Raw genomic sequence first — 20,766 nt, 5'->3', positions numbered from 1 at the left:
CCATTAAAGCTAATATGCATCACTCATATTCATCCTTCCCATGCAAATGCATCTTTCTATATGCATCCTTTCGTCTTATCTCCATCCACATCAATATGTATCATCCCATATGCATCCTTTCCACCAATATGCATGATCCTATATGCATCCTTGTCACCAATATGCATCATCCCATATGCATTCATCTCTCTCTCTCTCACCTTCTTTGTACTGCATCAGCAGTTCCCAGATGGCCCTTCTGGCATAAGGGTCAATCCCGGCAGTGGGTTCATCCAGTATCACTGTCCTTGACCCTCCAACAAAAGCAATGGCGACCGACAACTTCCTCTGCATTCCTCCCGATAAGGAATCAACCACCGTGTGACGCTTGTTGGGCAGGTCGAGGTCCTTAATCATTCTGATAATACACATAGCGAAGCACATAAGTTCTACCTTTGTATTAGGGACATCACTTAGTGAAACTCTCAAATAAGTGAACAGTCCTTATTCACACTAGAGTTATAAATCAAAGTATAACTGACAGACTGCAGAGTGTCCCAACATTTCACAACAATCTGAGCTCAGTTTTGAAAGAGAACAGAGGTAAAAGTGTTCACTCATCATTCCCAAGACAAAGGTTCAATTCCCCACAATGGGTACAATGTGTAAAGTTCATTTCTGGTGTCCCGGGGTTTTAATATTGCACGAGATTGTGTCTGTCATCCAGTGTGAACCCATGAAGATCTGGGCTAGAATTGATCTTCAGTAACCCAGATTCTATTGTTTACAGACAGCTGTAATGCAGTAATATTGCGGAGTGTGGTGAAAAGCTGCACTAACTCAGTGGGATTTGCTTAACTTTCCACTAGGACGCAGTGTGTCATATTCAGTTTTTTGCAGCAATGTGACAACAATCAGATTTAACCAGACAATCCAGTCATCAATTTCTTGAGCATCAATCTACTCATGGGTTACTGATTATCAATTCTAACAAGGATTTTCATGCATTTGTGTTATTTTTAGTTTTACACATATAATGCAGGCTGTTAACAACAAATGATTTTCTACTATGCTTATCGCTGAACAATACATGTAACAACACAGTAAAATGGGAAAATCTGTCTTTACCTGTTCATCTCAGTCTTGATATCTGAAGACTTCATCCCCTTCAGCTGGGCATAGAACCAAAGGTGCTCCTCCACTGTCAACCTAGAAGGATAAGGAATTCATGAAAAATTCAAGCATGCGTAATACAAGCAAGCTGAAATACTAGTAGGGAGTATTTATGATTACTATGAACAAGTTGTCAGCCTGGGAAATACTGGCAACACCTTGACCTTCGAAACAATAGTAAGGTGTTGATCTTGGAAACTTCATGCATGCACATAACACATCTGAGAGGCATACCTGCTACAAGGCAATAAGATTTAGAAAAATTTTCATCAGACATTAAGCAGCTTTGGCTTTTACATGTGATCTGAACAATGTTTCTGACATCAGAAACATGCAAATTTGTATTCGTTCATCAGAGGAAGGAAACAGATAGCCACAAATTTCAATCACATGATGCAGAAGTAAGAACATACTCCAAAACATTGTGTTCCTCGTATTACGGAACATGAGAATGGCACCTTTGTGTGTGTGTTCAAAACCTAATATTTCAGATGTCAATATTTCTACCAACCACTTGAATAATTAATACTGGTGATGATATATATCCAGTTCTATATAATGGTCACTTACTTGTCAAACAACACATTGTGCTGCGGACACATGCCAAGACTTTGCCTGATGACATCCATGTCGCTGCGAATGTCAAGGCCATATATCGTAGCATATCCCGATGTTGGTGGGATGAGGCCAGTCAGGATGGACATGGTGGTTGTCTTCCCTGCACCGTTGTGCCCCAGGAAGGATGTTATCTGACCTTCGTAGAAGTTCAAGGACAAGTTCTTGATGGCTGTCTTCTTGCCAAGTTTGTATACCTGTTGACAAATATACAGGACATTATCATTATACATGCATAGAGTGAGTGAGTGAGTATGGTTTTATGATGCTTGTAGCTATATTCAAGCAGCACAATAGCAGGGGACACCAGAAATGTAGTTCACACATTGTTCTCATGTGGGGAATTGAATGCTGGCCTTCATGTGATACAGGTTAAAGGGCTGCTTATCATGCTGAAGGCCGGGGTTCCATTTCCAACATGGGTACAATGTGTGAAGCCCATTTCTGGTGTTCACCATTGATATTGCTCATTCATACATGGCATAGAGGATTCAAAATATTCTGAGATTACTGAATAACATAGAGAAAAGCTGTTCAGGTTGTAGAAGACTGCAACTTTTGTGAATCTGAGGACAGATATGGAGCTGGCAATATGTGAGTGCTTGTTATTTTATACCTGACTCAGCAATATTCGTGTTATATGAAGGCAGCCTTAATAAAATGACTGGAAAATCCATAGACTGATATCATATGGAGCAATCAACAACATTTGGATAGGATGAGATACCATCATACACCCATCTGTGTACAGAAACGTTTCTACTGAGAAGTGTGTACATTACTGACATGGAATAATGTAAATATCACCTCACCAGGTACTTTGAGAACTGAACCCAGTCATACACATGATATGCAAACACCTTTCCAGTGAGTTGTGTAGTTTTACGTTGCTTTTAACAATATTCCAGCCATATCAGAACAAATACATCAATGATGAACCACTTTGCCACAACACCACTCCTTTTCAACAAGACTACCCACACTTCCACATAACCATGGCAGACAGCATTGTTTTGACAGACCCATGAAGGTCCCTGTTAGAATATTGGCCTTCAGCATCACATGCTTATTGTAAGCGGCGACTTAAAGATTTGGTGGTCAAGTTTGCGAACTGACACAAGTCCAGTTGCACAGATTGATGCTCATGCTGTTGATCCGTGGATTGTCTGGTTCAGACTTGATTACTAACAGACCACTTCCATATAACTGGACTATTGCTGAGCATAATGTAAAACTAAACTCCAGGATTTACCTAATTGCTAGCACACAAAGTCAACTTTCTATTACTAATTATTACCTTGGTCAGATTGTCTATGCACACTCCTTCAGGCAAATGGACAGGATCCTGCTCAAACATGATGCTCCGATCTGGAATGACACAAGGTTTCAGAAATAACAATGTTACAATTCTAGTAACAACTTTTTGAAGTGATACACACACAGATGAGAATTCATGGATGTCAGCTTCAACTTGTTTTATGGAATACCCTCTGTTATTTGATAAAAAATTCCCAATAAGATACCAATCAATTCTATTCTGATAATGAAATCTGAAATGGTATGACACACAGTTTGTCTGAAATGATATTGATCACACTCAGCAATATTCCAGCTATATAGCAGTCTGTAAAATAATCTGGACCAGACATTCCAGTGATCAACAGCATGAGCATGTTCTACAAGATTCAAATATGATGGCATGTGTCAACCAAGTCAGCAAGCCTGACCACCCAATCCCAACGTCACCTTGTACAAGAAGTATGGGTTACTGAAGATTCTCATCTGAATTTTCACAGGTGATATCAATCTAAATGGGCAATACAGTATTTCCTCTGTTACAGATCCCCATGTCCATAAATGTTGCATGAGCAGCTGGTTCAGTTTTTTAAAACAGGCACAAAACTCTAAAGAATCTACAGCATCTGTCAGTAGACAGGACGTACACTTATTGGCCATTTAAAGTGAGTGAGTTTAGTTTTACGCCATTTGGGGGGGAATATTCCAGCAATATCACAGCAGGGGAAACCAAAAATGGGTTTCACATTTTACCCATGGTGAAACACAAACACTTTAATCACTAGGCGCTCCCACTGCCCCTGATCATTTAGAACCTGGTATGCATTGCTGATCCATCTTGATAGTGGAAACACGGTAAACAAACTGTTTCTGGAGACAGGGAGCTCACTCACCACCACTCTGCTGTGCCATAGCGCATGCCTGGTCCTCCTCTGTGACTGACACATGGCCACTGTTGCCACGACGACACAGGTCTAGGATACTGGTGCAGTCGTCGTTGTGTTTGACATGGCTGCCGCACCAGTAGGACTTGGTGAAGGGGAAGTACCAAGGCTTGGAGAGGCCATACATTCCTGGAGGGAAAGCCAGATTATTACCATCAACCATAGTAGAGTTACTTGTTAAAGGATTGTAACTTTGTGAGTTGTGTGTGTGTGGAATTACAATGGTTTTGGCGTTCATGGGAATTATATATGGAAATAAAATCTCAACAGATGTTTAGAGCATACCACAGGCCAGAAAAAATTCCCTGTACATTATAACAACAATAATCCAGTACCTGGGAAGACATGCTCGATGTACCAGACAAGGAGGCCATACAGGAAGGAGTCGAGGATGATCATGAGGAGGACCATGAAGAGTGTGTACTCGTCGTCCTCCACAGGAGACATGTAGATATTATCCCACTGTACCCCAACCCCCATCTCCTCATAGTAGGCGAAGTACTTGGCCCCCAGGCCAAACGCTGTGGTGGACGAAAGGGACTGAAACACAAAAACGAACATTTGTCACACCATCAGGTGCGTAGCAAGCCAATTCTTTCGTGTACACCGAATATGTTGCGAAGTTATATATTTAGACAGTACAAGGAGACTAGAGAACCTGGCGAAATCTAGACTTGCTTCAGTTTGGGTTTTTGCACTGCAGGAAGGACTAGGCTGCAGGGAAAATATGTGGTTCAGGGACTGTGAGACAGACTACTGAGTCTTAAGGATCAGGAGCAAATACTTAAACAAAAAGGCCTCCAAGTTTTCTCCAAGTCTCAAAATTGATTTTAAGAATGCAAGATTAAGGCCTATTTGAACTTCATGAGGGAGCTGTGAATGTCTAGGATTGCCCCATTAGAAAGAGCAGACTGTTACCATCAGAAGTGTAAAGGGTTTCTGTTTGTTTTCTACATGCTGAAACAGTCTCCCTGATGACCTGTAGATAACTGTAGTGAAACCACACAAAGCAGTGGCTGTCATGATGACACACTTGTCATGACACACAAACAAATGAGTCTCTGCACTGGACAACTGATATTTTTATTTACCTCTAACACCAAGCTATAAGTATGGGTACAAGGGTCATTTCAGTTATCATTTTGTACCTACCACAAGTGACTTGACGTATCCTGGGATGCGGTCACCAGCGATATCCTCCTTGATGGCGACGTACATGTAGGGGACGTATGACAGGAAGTAGATGATGCCGGCACATGCAGCAGCCACCTTGGCTTTGGAGTACAACACACTGATGAGGAAACTGGGGAACAGAGAAATAAGGAATACAACATCATCCACTGGTAGTGGGGCAGCTAAAGATTTTGATCATCAAGGCCTGGGTGCAATTCCTCACATGGGTACACTGTGTTGTGAAGCCCATTTCTGGTGTCCTCCGCAATGATATTGCTGAAATATTGCTGAAAGGTGTGTTAAAACCAACTCAATCACTCACTCACTTACAAAGATAGAGTCAAGGCTGGTTTAGATTTCCAGATTTTGATTAAAACATTTTGATAAAATATCTTCAATCAACAGAATTCACTTATGAAAAAACATTCTACAGGGGTGATATTACTCTGAAAATTACAAAATTCATCTGGTTTAAGTGATTAATGTTTATTTGTTGATAACACAGCAACATTCCCACTAAACAATCAAGTCTAGACCAGACAATCCAGTGATCAGCATCATGAGCAATAGCCATTGCAACTGTGTGTCAAATCAGTGAGCCAGACCAGCCAATCCTGTTGGTCATCTCTTACAAGAAGCATGGGTTTGATGATAAATTCTAACCCAGATCTTCACAGTTGAAGTGATTCAAGATGTTCAAATTGATTCCTTTGTCTCTCATGTCTTCAGTATTCGGCAGGATATTGTCATTTCTGACACATTGAAAATTTACAAAATACCACTTAGCTGGAAGCTTAACTTCCGCTGAGCCAATCTCAACAAGGGAGATAACTGTAATGACAGCCTCACATCAACTCAAACAAAACTTCAACATGGTGCTTTAGAAGTTTTTCTCACTGTAAAGTAATGAGATTGTATTATGGTATTTTCAGAAAAGGAACTGCTGTTGATTTGAAATATATCAAGAAACACTCAAACTTCTTATGGAATTACTGTGTTGCTAGATCTGACATTAAATGACACTGGGGTGAGTCTTCATATCCCCACATACTCACCATAACGATATGGTAGCGATAACATACACCTCAAGCAGCATAAACACGACAAGAGGATCACTGTGGGCGAGAACACGACCATATTTGAACATGGCAGTGAGCACCCCAACCGTGATACTCATTTGCAAGAATGTCGTCAAGAACCACGCACACCAATGGACAGCATTGTTCATACCCATCATCTTCATCACCTGTAACCATGGCAACACAGAGATGTAAACTTAATGTCCTCATTCAACCAAAGAACTTGGGGCATGATTATCCTATTAGATAGACTTTACTAGTGACCATTTCTGCTCAAGTCTGATTCCTTAAGTTTACTGGGGAAAGCAGGGGTTGATGGTCTTTCAAATTTTCTATTATACAAAATCAACATATCTTATTTCTCAGAATTTTATGAAGAAACTTAAACAGACAAAAACTCCTATTTTATTTCACCAAACAGATTTTTCAGAGACTATAACTTTTTCATAACAAAGTAATAAGAGGTTATCATATGACAGTTTCCCTATAACCAGTCATATCAGCCCGAGATGTGGTAGTCTCGTGCTGATATGTCCTATCATAACTTTTTTATCGGATACCACATCAAGGGAGATAACTCTAAATAAACTTGGCTCCGTCTCGACAGATATGGTTCACATAGCTGATATGACTGATATGCATTTCAGCCTGGATGGTCAATATGGACACATGCTTAGAGTCAGTAATATATGTGCAAAATGGTCCATAATATTACTAGGTATATGATAGTAACGGTTTTTAGAGGAACTACTGGAAACTTTACATCAATATCAATGATTTAGTAGGCTACTCCACAGTCCTTCACCTTGTATGTAAAAATGTCAACAGCAGCTAGTGCCTTCTGTCCTTGTGTCACTTACCTCTTTAAGCCGCTGTTCCTTCTCGTACACAATGCTCTGCACCAACATGGCCACTGAATACACCCACGATATAGTCAGGCAAAGAGGCATCACATGTTCAATCATGAAGACAAACCTGCAAACAAACATATCAGTTGTGCTCTTTCATTCAGGCTGCAATGGTTGATTGTAGAAAGGTGGTGTGAGGAAGGCAGGTTGGTAGGGGTATCCAGGTGGGTTTTATAAGTAGGTGGGTGGGCACATTGGTTGGGACAAAGGTGGGTGGTGATAGGTAGGTAGGATGGAGTAGGCAGTCAGTTCTGGGTAAGCAGGGTGGTGGGGATATTTAGGTATGTGGATGTCTTCACTCTTTGTTTAATGCCGTGCTCGGCAAAATTCAGCCTATATGACAGCAGTCTACAAATAATAAAGTCTTGGTCAGACAATCCAGTGACTAACATGATGACCATCAGGCTATGCATGTTATGAACCATGACAACCTATTAGTCACTTACTGAATATCAGTTCTTAGCAGGATCTCCTAGGTTGATATGGGAGGGGACATGAGCATTAGTCTTTATGAGTGTGAACAAAGTAGTGTCTGTACTTACTGGTCATACATGACAACCTATTAGTCACTTACTGAATATCAGTTCTTAGCAGGATCTCCTAGGGTGAGATGGGAGGGGACATGAGCATTAGTCTTTATGAGTGTGAACAAAGTAGTGTCTGTACTTACTGGTCATACATGACAACCTATTAGTCACTTACTGAATATCAGTTCTTAGCAGGATCTCCTAGGTTGATATGGGAGGGGACATGAGCATTAGTCTTTATGAGTGTGAACAAAGTAGTGTCTGTACTTACTGGTCATACATGACAACCTATTAGTCACTTACTGAATATCAGTTCTTAGCAGGATCTCCTAGGGTGAGATGGGAGGGGACATGAGGATTAGTCTTTATGAGTGTGAACAAAGTAGTGTCTGTACTTACTGGTCATACATGAAACATGGGTAAGGGAACTGTTGAGCATAGGTTCCTGGCTCCACCACATCACGCTCTACCTGGACATCAATGATGGCTCTCTCCACAATGTCCTGGAGTAGAAGCAGATGCCCTTACAGGTATTAACACTGCCTCAGGTAGAGTTCAGTACAATTCCAATGTTCCAACTTATTTACCATTGAAAACTATGTATTGTATGCATTGACCAACAAGTGTTTCCATACAATACAAGAAATATGAGACCATAGACATTTATTATTAAGATATTTAACAAGAAACCCATCAGTATTGTTCCTGGAGTTTGTTGGCACCACACCAATGGTCATGGTTTTTCTAAAGTGATAAATATCTAGGACTCACTCACTCACTCACTCACTCACTCACTCATGCACTCACTCACTCACTACAAACAATCCATCAGGGTTACCTGGATCCAGACAAAGCCAAACTCGTAGTATGGATGACTGCTGGGACCAGGACCTGGGTACCATGTCTGCTTGCGGACAAACTTTGTAGTTGGGGTGAAGGTTGCATTCTGGCGGATCTTGTAGCGGATGTGAGGGGGAAGGGCGCCATCTGCTCCAATGTTCTCGAATACAACACCTGGGGAAAAGGTCATTAATAACTTAAAATGTTTTTGACAACTTATCTACCTTAATGTTTTCAAAAGTTGGAATACTAAAGGAAAAGAAACCCACTATCAGCAAAGATGTACTTTTCTAGCCCAGCTGTATTTAAGTGTGAAAAACATGAACACAGAAAATGCTCAAAATACATAGTTTATACTGGAAGTTCAGAAGCTCACCTTTATGAATGATATAGGAGTTTTTGTGTCTTCAAAAAATATCCAATACTTGCATACAGTTTCATTATAAGGTTTCTCACTTGGATACAACTTTTGTATTCGCTGCTCACAGACTGTGACTGGTGCACAGGTTATTTTATCAGTCACATGAATACAACCTTACGAGGGATTGATAAAACCCGATGTGATAATGCAATTATCTCACTGAGTGTTTTAACTAAATCAAAAGAAAACAATACACATCGAATCAAATTGTGGCAAAACGTTTCCTTGCTGTCATGTTGACAGCAGCTGATCCTTTGACCTCTATGCAGAGTTTGGCAAAGCATGCTTTTATTACTTCGAGTGATCACTGAGTCATGGCGGGATAATATGATGTTTGTACTCCCTGTTTGCAGACGTGACAGGTGTACATGGTATTTTATGAGACTGTCATGTGAACTAATCCAAACTCAACATTCTTACATGAGACTAGAAAATGTCATTTGTCAAATTGTCTCACTTTCTTCAGATATCTACTTGAATTACTGTTTGGTATGTTAATGAAACAGTTTTACATCGTACCAAATAAAAAGGTTTATTGTACCACAACTGCCAACACATGCACATTATCTGTTTATAGTCTCTGCTGAATAATAAGTAATGATTACTATGTTCTAGTGACAAATATGTAACGATTAGTGTGCTCTATTGAATGAGTAATGATTACTATGTCCTATGGAATAATTATTACTGTGTCCCAGTGAACAATAAGCAATGATTACTATGTCATAATGAATAATGAGTAATGATTGCTATGTCCCAGTGAATATTGATTACTGTCCTGGTGAATAATCATTAATATGTCCTAGCGAAAAATGAGCAATTATAGTGTAGTGAATAGTGACTAATGATTACTATGTCCAAGTGAATAGTGACTAATGATTGCAATGTGCTATTGAATGAGAAATTATTACTATATACTATGGAATGAGTAATGATTACTGTCCTGTTGACTAATGAGCAATGATTACTATGTTGCAATGAATAGTGACTAATTATTACTATGCCCTATTTAATGCGTAATGATTTCTAGGCCCTTGTGAACAATGAATAATGATTACTCTGTCCTGGTTAATAACAAGTAATGATTACTGTATCCTGGTGAATAATAAGTTAAAATGTCCTCCTCACCTGCCAACACACTGACATTATCATAGTAAGCTTCATTAAGGAAGTACTGGACCATGGCTGTCTCGTTATCGAATCCCTGGAAGACATTCAGGCTGATGCCATCCATCAGAGTGAGCCAGCTCCGAGCAGCCTTGTTGATGACTTTGATAGAGTGCAGGTACTCCATACTGGTGGGCACCGTCTCATTAAGGAAGGGAGACAACTGCGGGATCTGGAACATCCATCCCAGCAAGCCACGGTGTTCTTTAAGTTCATGCTGCATCTGTTTTGTTTTTTTTAAAAAAAGAAACGAGTGAGTGAGTCTGGTGTAACAACACACTAACATCCTAATAGGGGGCACCAGGTATGGGCTTAACACACTGCTAAGAAGACAAGATTAAGTTGCCAAGTTCAACTTTTTCACAGCACTTAATGAAGACATATCTATGCTATGAAGCACTGCGACAAGGGGTTTTGTCAGTAGTGTATTTTAAATATTTAAGAAGAGGGTCTGTTGGTCATTTAAGAAGAGAGTCAGTTACCCAAGCAAAGGTTGTTTGGGGCTTCAAAGAATTGATCCAGATGGGTGACCACCCATTGCACTATTGATACATAAACAATAACATACAGGCATGCAAACAGGCAGCCAGATTCAGCAATACAGATGACAATCAAAATAACAGCCAGCCAGAGTGAGCGAGTGAGTGAGTAAGTTTGGTTTTACGCCACTTTTAGCAACATTCCAACAATATCACGGCGGGGGCACCAGAAAATGGGCTTCACACATTGTACCCATGTGGGGAATCGAACCCGGGTTTTCGGCGTGAAGAGCGAACGCTTTAACCACTAGGCTACCCCACCGCCCCACAGACAGCCAGACAGCACACACCCAAATGACAGACAATCTCACAGATGGCCAATCTTAAAGACAGCAAGATAGTAGACACCAAAGCCAAAAGACAGACAGCCTAGACTGGCCTTGATTTTCGAAGCTCTCTTACCGCTAAGATACTTGTAAGTCCCATACATGAAAATTAACCTACGACAATCTTAGAGCTAAGAGAGCTTCAAAACTGCAGGCCCTGACCCACACATTCAACCAGGCCCTGACACCCAACCAGACAGACACTCTCCAACAACACCCTGACATACACAACCATATGCCCTACCTCTCTGATGGAGTCCAGGTTGTGGGCAGTCTGAGGCTCCTCTAGGTACTCCTTCAGCTCCACAGACACATTCAGCCATGTCCTTGCGTAGTCACTGATCAAGTCGATGAAAGCAAATGATGCATTTGCCTGCAACCAGAATGCATCAGCTGATCATAAACATTTAAAACAAGCCACAACATATTTCCCCAATCTTGACTGATTCAGAAATGGTACTTAGTTTACACATATTTTATTCCCAATGTGAAAAGGATTGGGGATAATTTTTTTCAACTTATAAAACCCCCTCTCCAAGAGGAATCGAGGAAATGTAGTGTGTTTACTTATACCCCACATTTTGTTTTCAGCCACTGGATATTTTTTCAATTCCTCAAATCATCAAAGGGCACCAGTTCACCACTATACTGATCTGTACGAATCTAATCTGGACAGAACCCCATGAAGATCCAGGTTAGAATTGGTCTTCAGAAAACCATGCTTGCCGTAACTGGATCAGTGGTCACTTGGCTGACTTGACTGACACATCATCATCCCCAATTTGCACAGACATATGCTCAAGCTTTTGATCACTGGTCCAGACTTGATTATTTAGAGACCGCTGCCATATAGCTGGAATACAACTGAACTCACTAATCTATTCCATAAGATTTATCCAGAAATTGGGCAATTATAAATGTCCTAAAAATAATAAAATATATGAAAAGTCCCAACTGATCAAAGGGCACCATTTCAACATAGGCTCACGTGAAAAGCTACAGGACATAAACCATATCACCAACTACAGAAAACAAATTTACCTAATTTCAAAACTTTTTATAGAGCATTTAATATGTCTTATCTATACATCTGTTTGTTTGAATAACTAAGAATCTGTTATCTATAACAGAACAGCATTTTTCTCAAATGGTAATAACAAGCTTACAGAGTTTTATTCCTATTTCTTCTGAAAACATTCTAAATATCACATGACTTGAGCCTTTCATCATTAAAGCAGAGAATGAAGCCAATATTGAGGCTGGTGTGTTGCAAATGTTACGATAACAGTTTTGCAATATGAGCAGGGAATATATGAAATGTATGTTCATGTTAGTGGAGAAAAATAAAAATGAGTAAGGTTCACACCACTTATTCCAGCAATATCACAGAGAGGGACACCAGAAATGGGCTTCATACCATGTGTGGAACCAAACCTGCATGTTCAGCATGATAAGCTTTAACCACTAGACTACTTACATGTTAGTGGAGAAAAATAATAGTGAGCATGGTTTGTGCCACTTTTAGCAAGTGGGGGACAGTGGGGGACACCAAAAATGAGATTCACACAGTGTACCCATGTGGGGAACCGAACCTGGGTCTTCAGCATGACAAGTTTATACTTAAACCACTTGGCTACCCAACTGTCCCAGAAAAAAAACCCCAAAAACTAGGCTCAGTTGATCAAAATCCAACATGCATGTTCAAGGTAAGAGCAATATTGTCCTAGACAAATGACCATGGCCCCTAGTATAAGATAAATATGCTGCCTGATAAAAAAATTGAACCATGAATCACCTGAATCATTACGTCATCAGCAGAGGTGTTGGCCGGAGCATAAAGGACCTTGGGATTGCTGTAGAGGACGTGCAGCAAGATTCCCAGCATCCTGTGCTGTCTGGATGACAGACTGAGAGCATCAAGACCAGACCGGTGTTCTTGGTTGCCATCCTTGTCTGTAGGTGTAGTTGGAGGTGGAGTGCCACAGACAGTCTGCTGCATGAAGGACCACAACTTGAGGAGGCCTTGGGGATGCTGGGCCTTGGGTTTCACTGGGGGAATCTGTGGAGGGAAAGGTGAGGGAGTCATTTCCTGTAATTTCCCAAAGGAACATTTCTTTATTTCACAACATAAATTACAATTTCATTTGTCATGGATTTATGTTCTGAGCAATGAATCTGGTTAGAGTTACCTGCCCTTGACATTTTTTCAAGTTTTGAAATTACAATCATATTTGTCATGGAGATATGTCCTCTGTAATAAGAATGGATAGAGTTACCTGCCCTTGATATTACTTAAATGTGAACATGACATTTGCATGGAAAAAAGTGAGAAAAAAAAAATTGGAATTTTCTTGCCTTTAAAAAAATGAAATACTAAACAAAATTTAATAATCTTTCGAGGTAACTTGATTACCACAAAGTAATTTTAGAAACTCCACCACAATAACAACAGACCAAAGAGTGACCTGTGCACATAGATTAACCGCCTACCTTAGTTGGAGTTGTGTCAGTGGTGTTGCCTGCAGCTGGTGTGGTTTCGTTACCCCCTTGGTGGGTATCAGTCGTGTTGTCAATGTCGAACGCGTCCTGAGGGATCATCTCCACCAGCTTGGCCAACATCTCCAACTCTGTGTGGAACTGGACGAACTTGTTCACCTGCAAAACAGTGCATATCAGTGTAGTGTGTGTTGGTTATTCATTGTTAGGGAGTCATTGTTTTGTTTGTTTGTTGCTAACTGTGAATAATGTAAGGGAGTGTTTGTTTTGTTTGTTGGTTGTTCATGGTGAGGGAGTGACTGTTTTGTTTGTTGCTGACCGTGAGAGAATGTTTGTTGTTCATTATGAAGAAGTGTTTGTTTTGTTTGTTGTTCATCGTGAAGGAACGTTTGTTGTTCATCATGAGGGATTGTTAGTTTTGTTTGATTGCTGTTCAATTCCCCAGTCTGCGGTATTCACCAAATTTGACGAAAAACGGTTTGTGGATTCGGTAGACTAGTTGCTGGTATCATGAGCAGTGCAAGACACCATCAGGGTACACCACAGCCATAGTTACCAAGCCAGTCCACAATATTAAACTGCCTCTTACAACAAGTGAGTGAGTGAGTGAGTGAGTGAGTGAGTGAGTGGGTGAGTGAGTGAGTGAGTGACTTTAGTAACACTCAGCAATATTCCAGCTATTGGCAGTGCTTTGTAAATATTGAAGTCTGGTCCAGACAATCCAGTGATCAACAACATGAGTATCGATCTGCGCAATTGGAAACTGATGATATATGTCAACCAAGGAAGCGAGCCTGACCACCCGATCTCCTTAGTCGCCTCTTACCACAAGCATAGTCGCTTCTTATAGCAAGCATGGGTTGCTGAAGGCCTATTCTACCCCGCACCTTAACAGGTCTCTTACAACAAGAATAGGCCGCAAGTGGCATATTCTGACCCCAGTGTAACTGAAGGGGAAGTGAGTCAATGAATAAGTACAGTGTTATGACACGATGCATGCAATTTTTAGCTCATATTACAAGGTCACACAACCAATAATAATGAGCCTCTTTCTGAAATGGCAATCATGCAATGCCTATATGTACAGGTGGTCACATTAAAGATTGAGTTTAACTTCCAGTTCTGAAGTTGCCAATCAAGTACCACAAGCATGGGTGGATCCAGTCCAATTCAAACCAGGATCTTCACAAAGAGTGAGTGGTCTTGATCATTACCTTTGAGTTTTCTCAAAAATGAGCCTACTATCACTAACTCAGACCTCATATTCCAGCGCAGCGATGACTTAGCATAACATCACTGCCACAGGCTAATTTGGATATCTTGAGAGTTTACTCTTGTTTGTAACCAAACGCATATTCATAAATAAGAAGAATCTAATGTAAGCTTCTTTCTGTGTGTTTTTCATAATGTTGTACATATTTACATAAATATTCCTCTACAACTGCGACAGTAAGGTTCATGACAATACATATATATGTCAAAGAGGCTGCATCATTTGTTCTCCATTGGGCTTCGATGACAGCACATAACAACAGATCACTACTCACATCAAAAGAGTGTTACATGGTTTACTGTATATTCTCAGTGAAACTAAACCATTTTTATCAAAGATGTTCAGTTAGATGTGTAGACGTATCAAAATTAAAGAGCTAATAAATATGTTTCACATATTGAAAGGACTGTGTAAGATGTGATGAATCATTACATCTCTCTGGCCTGTGGCAGAGGTATTATGCCAGTCACATGGAACTCTGGGTAGGAAAGTGAACTCAGGCCTCATACTCTGCAGGATAATAAATGAGCTTACCTTTTTTATGAAGTTTGAAATCTTGTATGCTGTGGATGTGATGTTCACAGGCTGCAGATTCAACTGAAGCGAGAATGAGACATTCTAACAACTCAATCAATGGTAACATCTCCACAGCCGGGGAAACTTTATTAAGAGAAGAATCTTTAACACTCATTTTGATGCCTTTGTGTATGTATTACCAAGATGTTTTATATGTCTCATCATGGTGATCTGTCTTACCATGTTGATAATATCCTGGTCTGTGACAGATCTATGCAGATATGCTGACAAGTCATCAAACTGAGCAGACGTCATGTTGCACAAGTCCTCCTGGAGGTGAATCTGAAAGGAATTATCAGTTTCAGCACTGGTACACTCACCAGATATGTTTAAGTCCACATCCAAGACTCTGGAACTAAGGAGGGTACGAGGATGTTATACCTTTTATCAGTTAGCATTTTACTGTGCAATGTCCATTTTACCAATTATGTATCTCTTAGAGAAATTTCTGGGTGAGCCTGTCCTCATTCACCCTGCCCCACCATTACAATAAATGACTGGTCACTTCCATCCATCATAGTAGGCAGTCTACAACCCTTGCTATAGTTGCCATGCATCTCCTGAAGTATATCCCAAATCAGTTACTGTATCTGAACATCTCTTACCAGTGATTCATTGTGGGTCTGAGGAAGGAACAGGTTGGCCAGCAGTGATGGGTCACATGACAGTTCTTTCAAGGAAGACGCTGAGAATACCTCCATCTGAAACACGATAATGTGTTAGTGAGTGGGTTTAACACTAAGCATTCAGCTGTATCACTAAATCATCATCATCATCATCATCATCATCATCATCATCATCATCATCATCATCATCATCAACCACCTGACAGTCTGCCTGAAAAAAGAACAAGTTCTTAGATGCTGTCAACTCTGGTAAGTAAATATGATTTTATGCTGCTTTTAGCAAAATTCCAGCAACATCATGGCTCGTTACACAAGAAATGGGCTTCACATGTTGTCCCATGTGGAGAATCAAACCCGGGTTATTGCTGTGACAAGTCAACACTTCAATCACTAGGCTACAACAACACCCACAAAATTGGTGAATCTGAACAGAGTTTCAGTACTGAAACACCAAGAATCAGGTGATTGTAAATGATTGTTGTGGATATGTGTTCGTGCAGTCAGCAGGTAAAATGAAATGATCAACAAAACTAATAATGTACAATGATTTGAATGATGCAGTTGGAAGATGGCAGATTGCTATCAACGGAGCCATGATAAACAACATCTGAGCAATGTTTTAACCTCACCTTCAGCAGCTGGGCCATCTGATCAGGGGTGACGATGAAAGATGTGTTGAGACGTTCCACGATGCTGACCAACGCCTCAATCACCACCGCCATGTTTTCATTTTCCAGCAGCCTGGGATTACTAATTATCTTCTGAAATATCTGATTCTCCAGGTTATTGATATGGCCACTGGCTGACCTCTCAAGGATGTCTTCAACAATGCCTTCGACAGCCTTCTTTAGTATTCCTTGACCAGTGTCCTTCCAAGGAAAGCTCATGTCACCTGTTCCCCCTGACAATGATTGGAGTATGTCCTCCACTGGTCCACTGTCGGCGCTACGTTTCTTGCGGTTCAGGGTCTCCTGCATGTGCATCATGTCTTCTCCAAACAGGTACTTATACACCTGGGGAGGGACACCGGTTCACTATATGGCATCATCATCATCATCATCATCATCATCATCATCATCATCATCATCATCATCACCACCACCACTACTATCATCACCACAACCAACACCACTACCATCACCACAAATACTGTCACCATCATCATTGTCCACGCCATCATCATCATCGTCATCATCATCATCATCATCATCACCACCACTACTACTAGCATCACCATAACCATCATCACTACAAATACTGTCACCATCATCATTGTCCACTCCATCATCATCATCACCACCACCATCATCATCATCATCATCATCATCCAACCCAGTTGGAACAAAGACATCACTGTGATCAAGTGTAACTGACATATATGCTAACATTTGGGACAAAATTCTTTTTGGAAGTGTATTATTTTAATAAACATGAAATCAGATTCCTGGTGGCAAAACAGTTAGTCCTGTAGACAAACAATCATAATTCATTATGAAAACTGAAACATGGAAAGATATATGGAACAAGATAAAAACTGTAAATAACAGACTTTTCCTGTTTACACTTAGTCTACGTTAAACCATTAGTGAGTGAGTGAGTGAGTGAGTGAGTGAGTGAGTGAGTTAAATTACACCGCTTTTAGCGATATCACAGCAATGGACACCAGATATGAGCTTCACACACTGTACCCATGTGGAGAATCGAACTCGTCTCTTCGGTGTGACCAGCAAGCGCTTAATCCACTAGGCTACCCCATCACCCCTAACAAATGACAATTACAACCTCTGATCAAAACAGCTGAATACCTTATCACACAGTATCTTTTCTGCATTTTGCTGTCCAGGCAAACATACTAATGACCTGACGATTTAACCATTGACTTAACTATGTTGTACATCTGCACATTTCTTTAATTCTGTGCTACAAAAACTACGTCATCTGCCTGTAAAATTGACAAGACAGGACTTATATTTCCTTCAGGAGACCTATCTTGGCTACAGCAGTAGGTTACAGTGGCTTCACTCACTGTTTCCTTGTTGGGCTTAAATCAAAAAGAACACTGCCAAACACAAAGATAGACAACAAATGGGCTAGTGTTGCACCATCTGTATTTCGTTCCTGGCTGTGAACTGTCAAGGGTGGCTAGACTAAAAGTAACTAGTTTCACAAGCGTGAGTGCGTTTATTGACTAAGTGAGTTCAGCATCATATTTACATTGAATATGTTACTTGAGCAGCATGTAAATACCTAAAACAGATACCATGTTAAAGGAACTAGCTTCAAAAGGGCTGAAGCATGATGTTGCGTTTATCTGTAGTCTTAAGCATGAACAGAAAGTTTAGCATCATGTCGGTGGCAAGCGTCACAATACTGAGAATGTCTCAATACAGACAAGGATGGAAGGGGACCCTCCTATCAGTTTCTACTCCATTGATGTGAATCTTGGTTCCATCATCATGTCGATACTGAGCATCATATCAGTGGTGAGGACATAGGTTCAGAAGGGAATGTCCTGTCCATACTAAATGCTCCTTTGATGTTGTCATGTTTCTGAATCTCATTGATATTGACAGAAGGGAATGTCCTGTCAGTACTAAATGCTCTCTTGATGTTGTCAAGTTTCAGAATCTAATTGATACTGACAATACAGAGGAGGACCTAGATTCTAACACATAGTAGTGAGGTGTAGTATCAGCACTTACCCCCTGGACATGAATGGTTGAATTGAGCAATGTGTCTATATCCTCTCTTGGCAGAGAGAGATTATTGTGGAGGAATGATACCAGACCATCAACACTGGGGAGCACCTGGGAGATCTCAAAATCTAAAAAAAATGAAAACAAAATTATGGGAAACAAGTCTCCTAACCATATCCCAGCAGCCTATTGTGCAAGATACCATAAGAATTTGACATTGAGCAGTTCACTGCGCATGTCAGTCACAGGACTGTCTAATCCAGAATCAGTTTTAACAGACCACAGTCAAACACCAGGAACACTGCTCCATTCTGCATTACAAGACGCCTGGTTACCAAAATTAAAAAAAGCCCAGGCTTACACATAATTGTGGCTAAAACATTTTTTTCTTCAATTTCGTGCCAAAAATTCCTCCAATACTACCTGACCTATCTCGGATACATGAAAGAATTGGCTGGCTACAAGCCTGATTACACAACAAAACAAATTTGAAAAGCATTTACAAACAAAATAAATAAAGGTACACCCAGGGCTTGACTTAAGAATAGAGAACCTTCTTGCACAAAGTGCAACCATACCTAAAAACCTAGTTAAACCAGCCAAATTCAAGTTGCAGCATAGAGTGTTAAACCGTCGGAGGCTTCGGCACACAAACGTATTTCCGTGATGTAGTACCCATGAAACCATAGCAATGCATAGCAACAGCTGATCCCTGTGTACAGGAGCTGTCACAGGTAGGACATGTCTATGAATAGTGTATCAGTGCCATGGTTATTCAAAATGCAGAAGAAAAATAAGCTGACTTTTGGTATATAAATGTTTATTTATTACTCAAGACTTGACTTCCACCTTGTGCAAGCTGGACTCACAACTAGGTTGCACTTTCCAATATTTGGCTGCACCAGTGCAAATAACAAAGCACTAAATTGAGCCTGTACAACGAAATGCAGGGTAGACAGATTATGTAGAATCATATCTCTATGGGAGGCTTGAACCCGTGGATTAGAATTCGTCTTCAGTAACCCATGTTGTCAGAGTCGACTAACAGGGATCCAGTTGTCAGGCTTCTGACTTGGTTGACACGCCATCATATCTCACGTGCAGAGACGAATTCTCTTGTTGTTGATCACTGGATTGTCTGGTCCAGACTCAATTACTTACAGACTAAAGAGCTGCAACATTGCTGAGTTTGGCGTTAAACAACAAACAAACAACCTGTGAGAAGCTTCAACATGGTGGAGTATGTATATACATTTCTACACTGCAATACATATCAATAATGTACATGTAGGTAAGAAGACACATATATGTTACCAGAGGTATTTTTAAACTGGTCATGTAGAAAGGCAGGGTCATCTATGATGCTCTTATACAGGTCTGGTATCTGGTTCATTTCTTCAGGGGTGAAGCCTGGGTCAAAGAAATTGCGATTCTCTGCCAACACCTGCAGCCGCTGAAGGACGGATGTTGTGGAGCTAGAATAACAAATCATTTATTAATTCTCAAAAAAAAAAAAAAAAAAAAAAAAAAATATTCACACTTACTTGCATTAAACTATCATCATTAAATTGTATATACTAATATACTATAAGGGATAAGTACCACATCATGCCTTTACTGCCAATGACAAGAATAGGAATGTGACCTCACTCAAGTGATGTACATTTTATTATGTCCTCACTATCGTGACAAGCATCATATCACAACCTCACTATGGTAATAAGTATCATATCACAACCTCACTGTGGTGATACGTATCACGTTACAACCTCAGCATACTGTCTCATATCATGACCACACAAAAGTGATAACTATCATAACACAACCTCACTACAGTGATAAGTATCATATCACAACCTCACTGTGGTGATACGTATCACGTTACAACCTCAGCATACTGTCTCATATCATGACCACACAAAAGTGATAACTATCATAACACAACCTCACTACAGTGATAAGTATCATATCACAACCTCACTGTGGTGATACGTATCACGTTACAACCTCAGCATACTGTCTCATATCATGACCACTATGATAGTGATAACTATCATAACACAACCTCACTACAATGATAAGTATCATATCACAACCTCCGTCTAGTCAAAA

The 20,766-nt window shown here is 40.3% G+C and overlaps 1 protein-coding gene across 2 annotated transcripts in view; it reads right to left on the bottom strand.

Annotated features, from left to right (window-relative positions):
* Nucleotides 1-20,766, bottom strand: part of LOC137273623 (ATP-binding cassette sub-family A member 2-like) — a 90,864-nt gene that overhangs the window by 30,654 nt on the left and 39,444 nt on the right. For both annotated transcript variants that reach the window (XM_067806380.1, XM_067806381.1), the window contains exons 4-24: nucleotides 19,969-20,129; nucleotides 18,661-18,782; nucleotides 16,588-16,971; nucleotides 15,938-16,033; nucleotides 15,513-15,614; nucleotides 15,291-15,353; nucleotides 13,478-13,642; nucleotides 12,783-13,046; nucleotides 11,232-11,360; nucleotides 10,084-10,345; nucleotides 8,533-8,708; nucleotides 8,094-8,197; nucleotides 7,120-7,234; nucleotides 6,236-6,426; nucleotides 5,160-5,310; nucleotides 4,343-4,547; nucleotides 3,957-4,136; nucleotides 3,065-3,135; nucleotides 1,723-1,964; nucleotides 1,108-1,188; nucleotides 201-397 (exon numbers count right to left, since the gene is read on the bottom strand). In XM_067806380.1, the coding sequence (XP_067662481.1) occupies nucleotides 201-397; nucleotides 1,108-1,188; nucleotides 1,723-1,964; nucleotides 3,065-3,135; nucleotides 3,957-4,136; nucleotides 4,343-4,547; nucleotides 5,160-5,310; nucleotides 6,236-6,426; nucleotides 7,120-7,234; nucleotides 8,094-8,197; nucleotides 8,533-8,708; nucleotides 10,084-10,345; nucleotides 11,232-11,360; nucleotides 12,783-13,046; nucleotides 13,478-13,642; nucleotides 15,291-15,353; nucleotides 15,513-15,614; nucleotides 15,938-16,033; nucleotides 16,588-16,971; nucleotides 18,661-18,782; nucleotides 19,969-20,129 (3,461 nt within the window). The remainder of the gene's footprint in view (nucleotides 1-200; nucleotides 398-1,107; nucleotides 1,189-1,722; nucleotides 1,965-3,064; nucleotides 3,136-3,956; nucleotides 4,137-4,342; nucleotides 4,548-5,159; nucleotides 5,311-6,235; nucleotides 6,427-7,119; nucleotides 7,235-8,093; nucleotides 8,198-8,532; nucleotides 8,709-10,083; nucleotides 10,346-11,231; nucleotides 11,361-12,782; nucleotides 13,047-13,477; nucleotides 13,643-15,290; nucleotides 15,354-15,512; nucleotides 15,615-15,937; nucleotides 16,034-16,587; nucleotides 16,972-18,660; nucleotides 18,783-19,968; nucleotides 20,130-20,766) is intronic.

Source organism: Haliotis asinina, chromosome 2 (assembly GCF_037392515.1).
Source record: "Haliotis asinina isolate JCU_RB_2024 chromosome 2, JCU_Hal_asi_v2, whole genome shotgun sequence".
In the NCBI taxonomy this organism is placed as follows: domain Eukaryota; kingdom Metazoa; phylum Mollusca; class Gastropoda; order Lepetellida; family Haliotidae; genus Haliotis; species Haliotis asinina.
The sequence above is the reverse complement of the archived record's forward strand: the minus strand, read 5'-3'. Positions and strand labels throughout refer to the sequence as shown.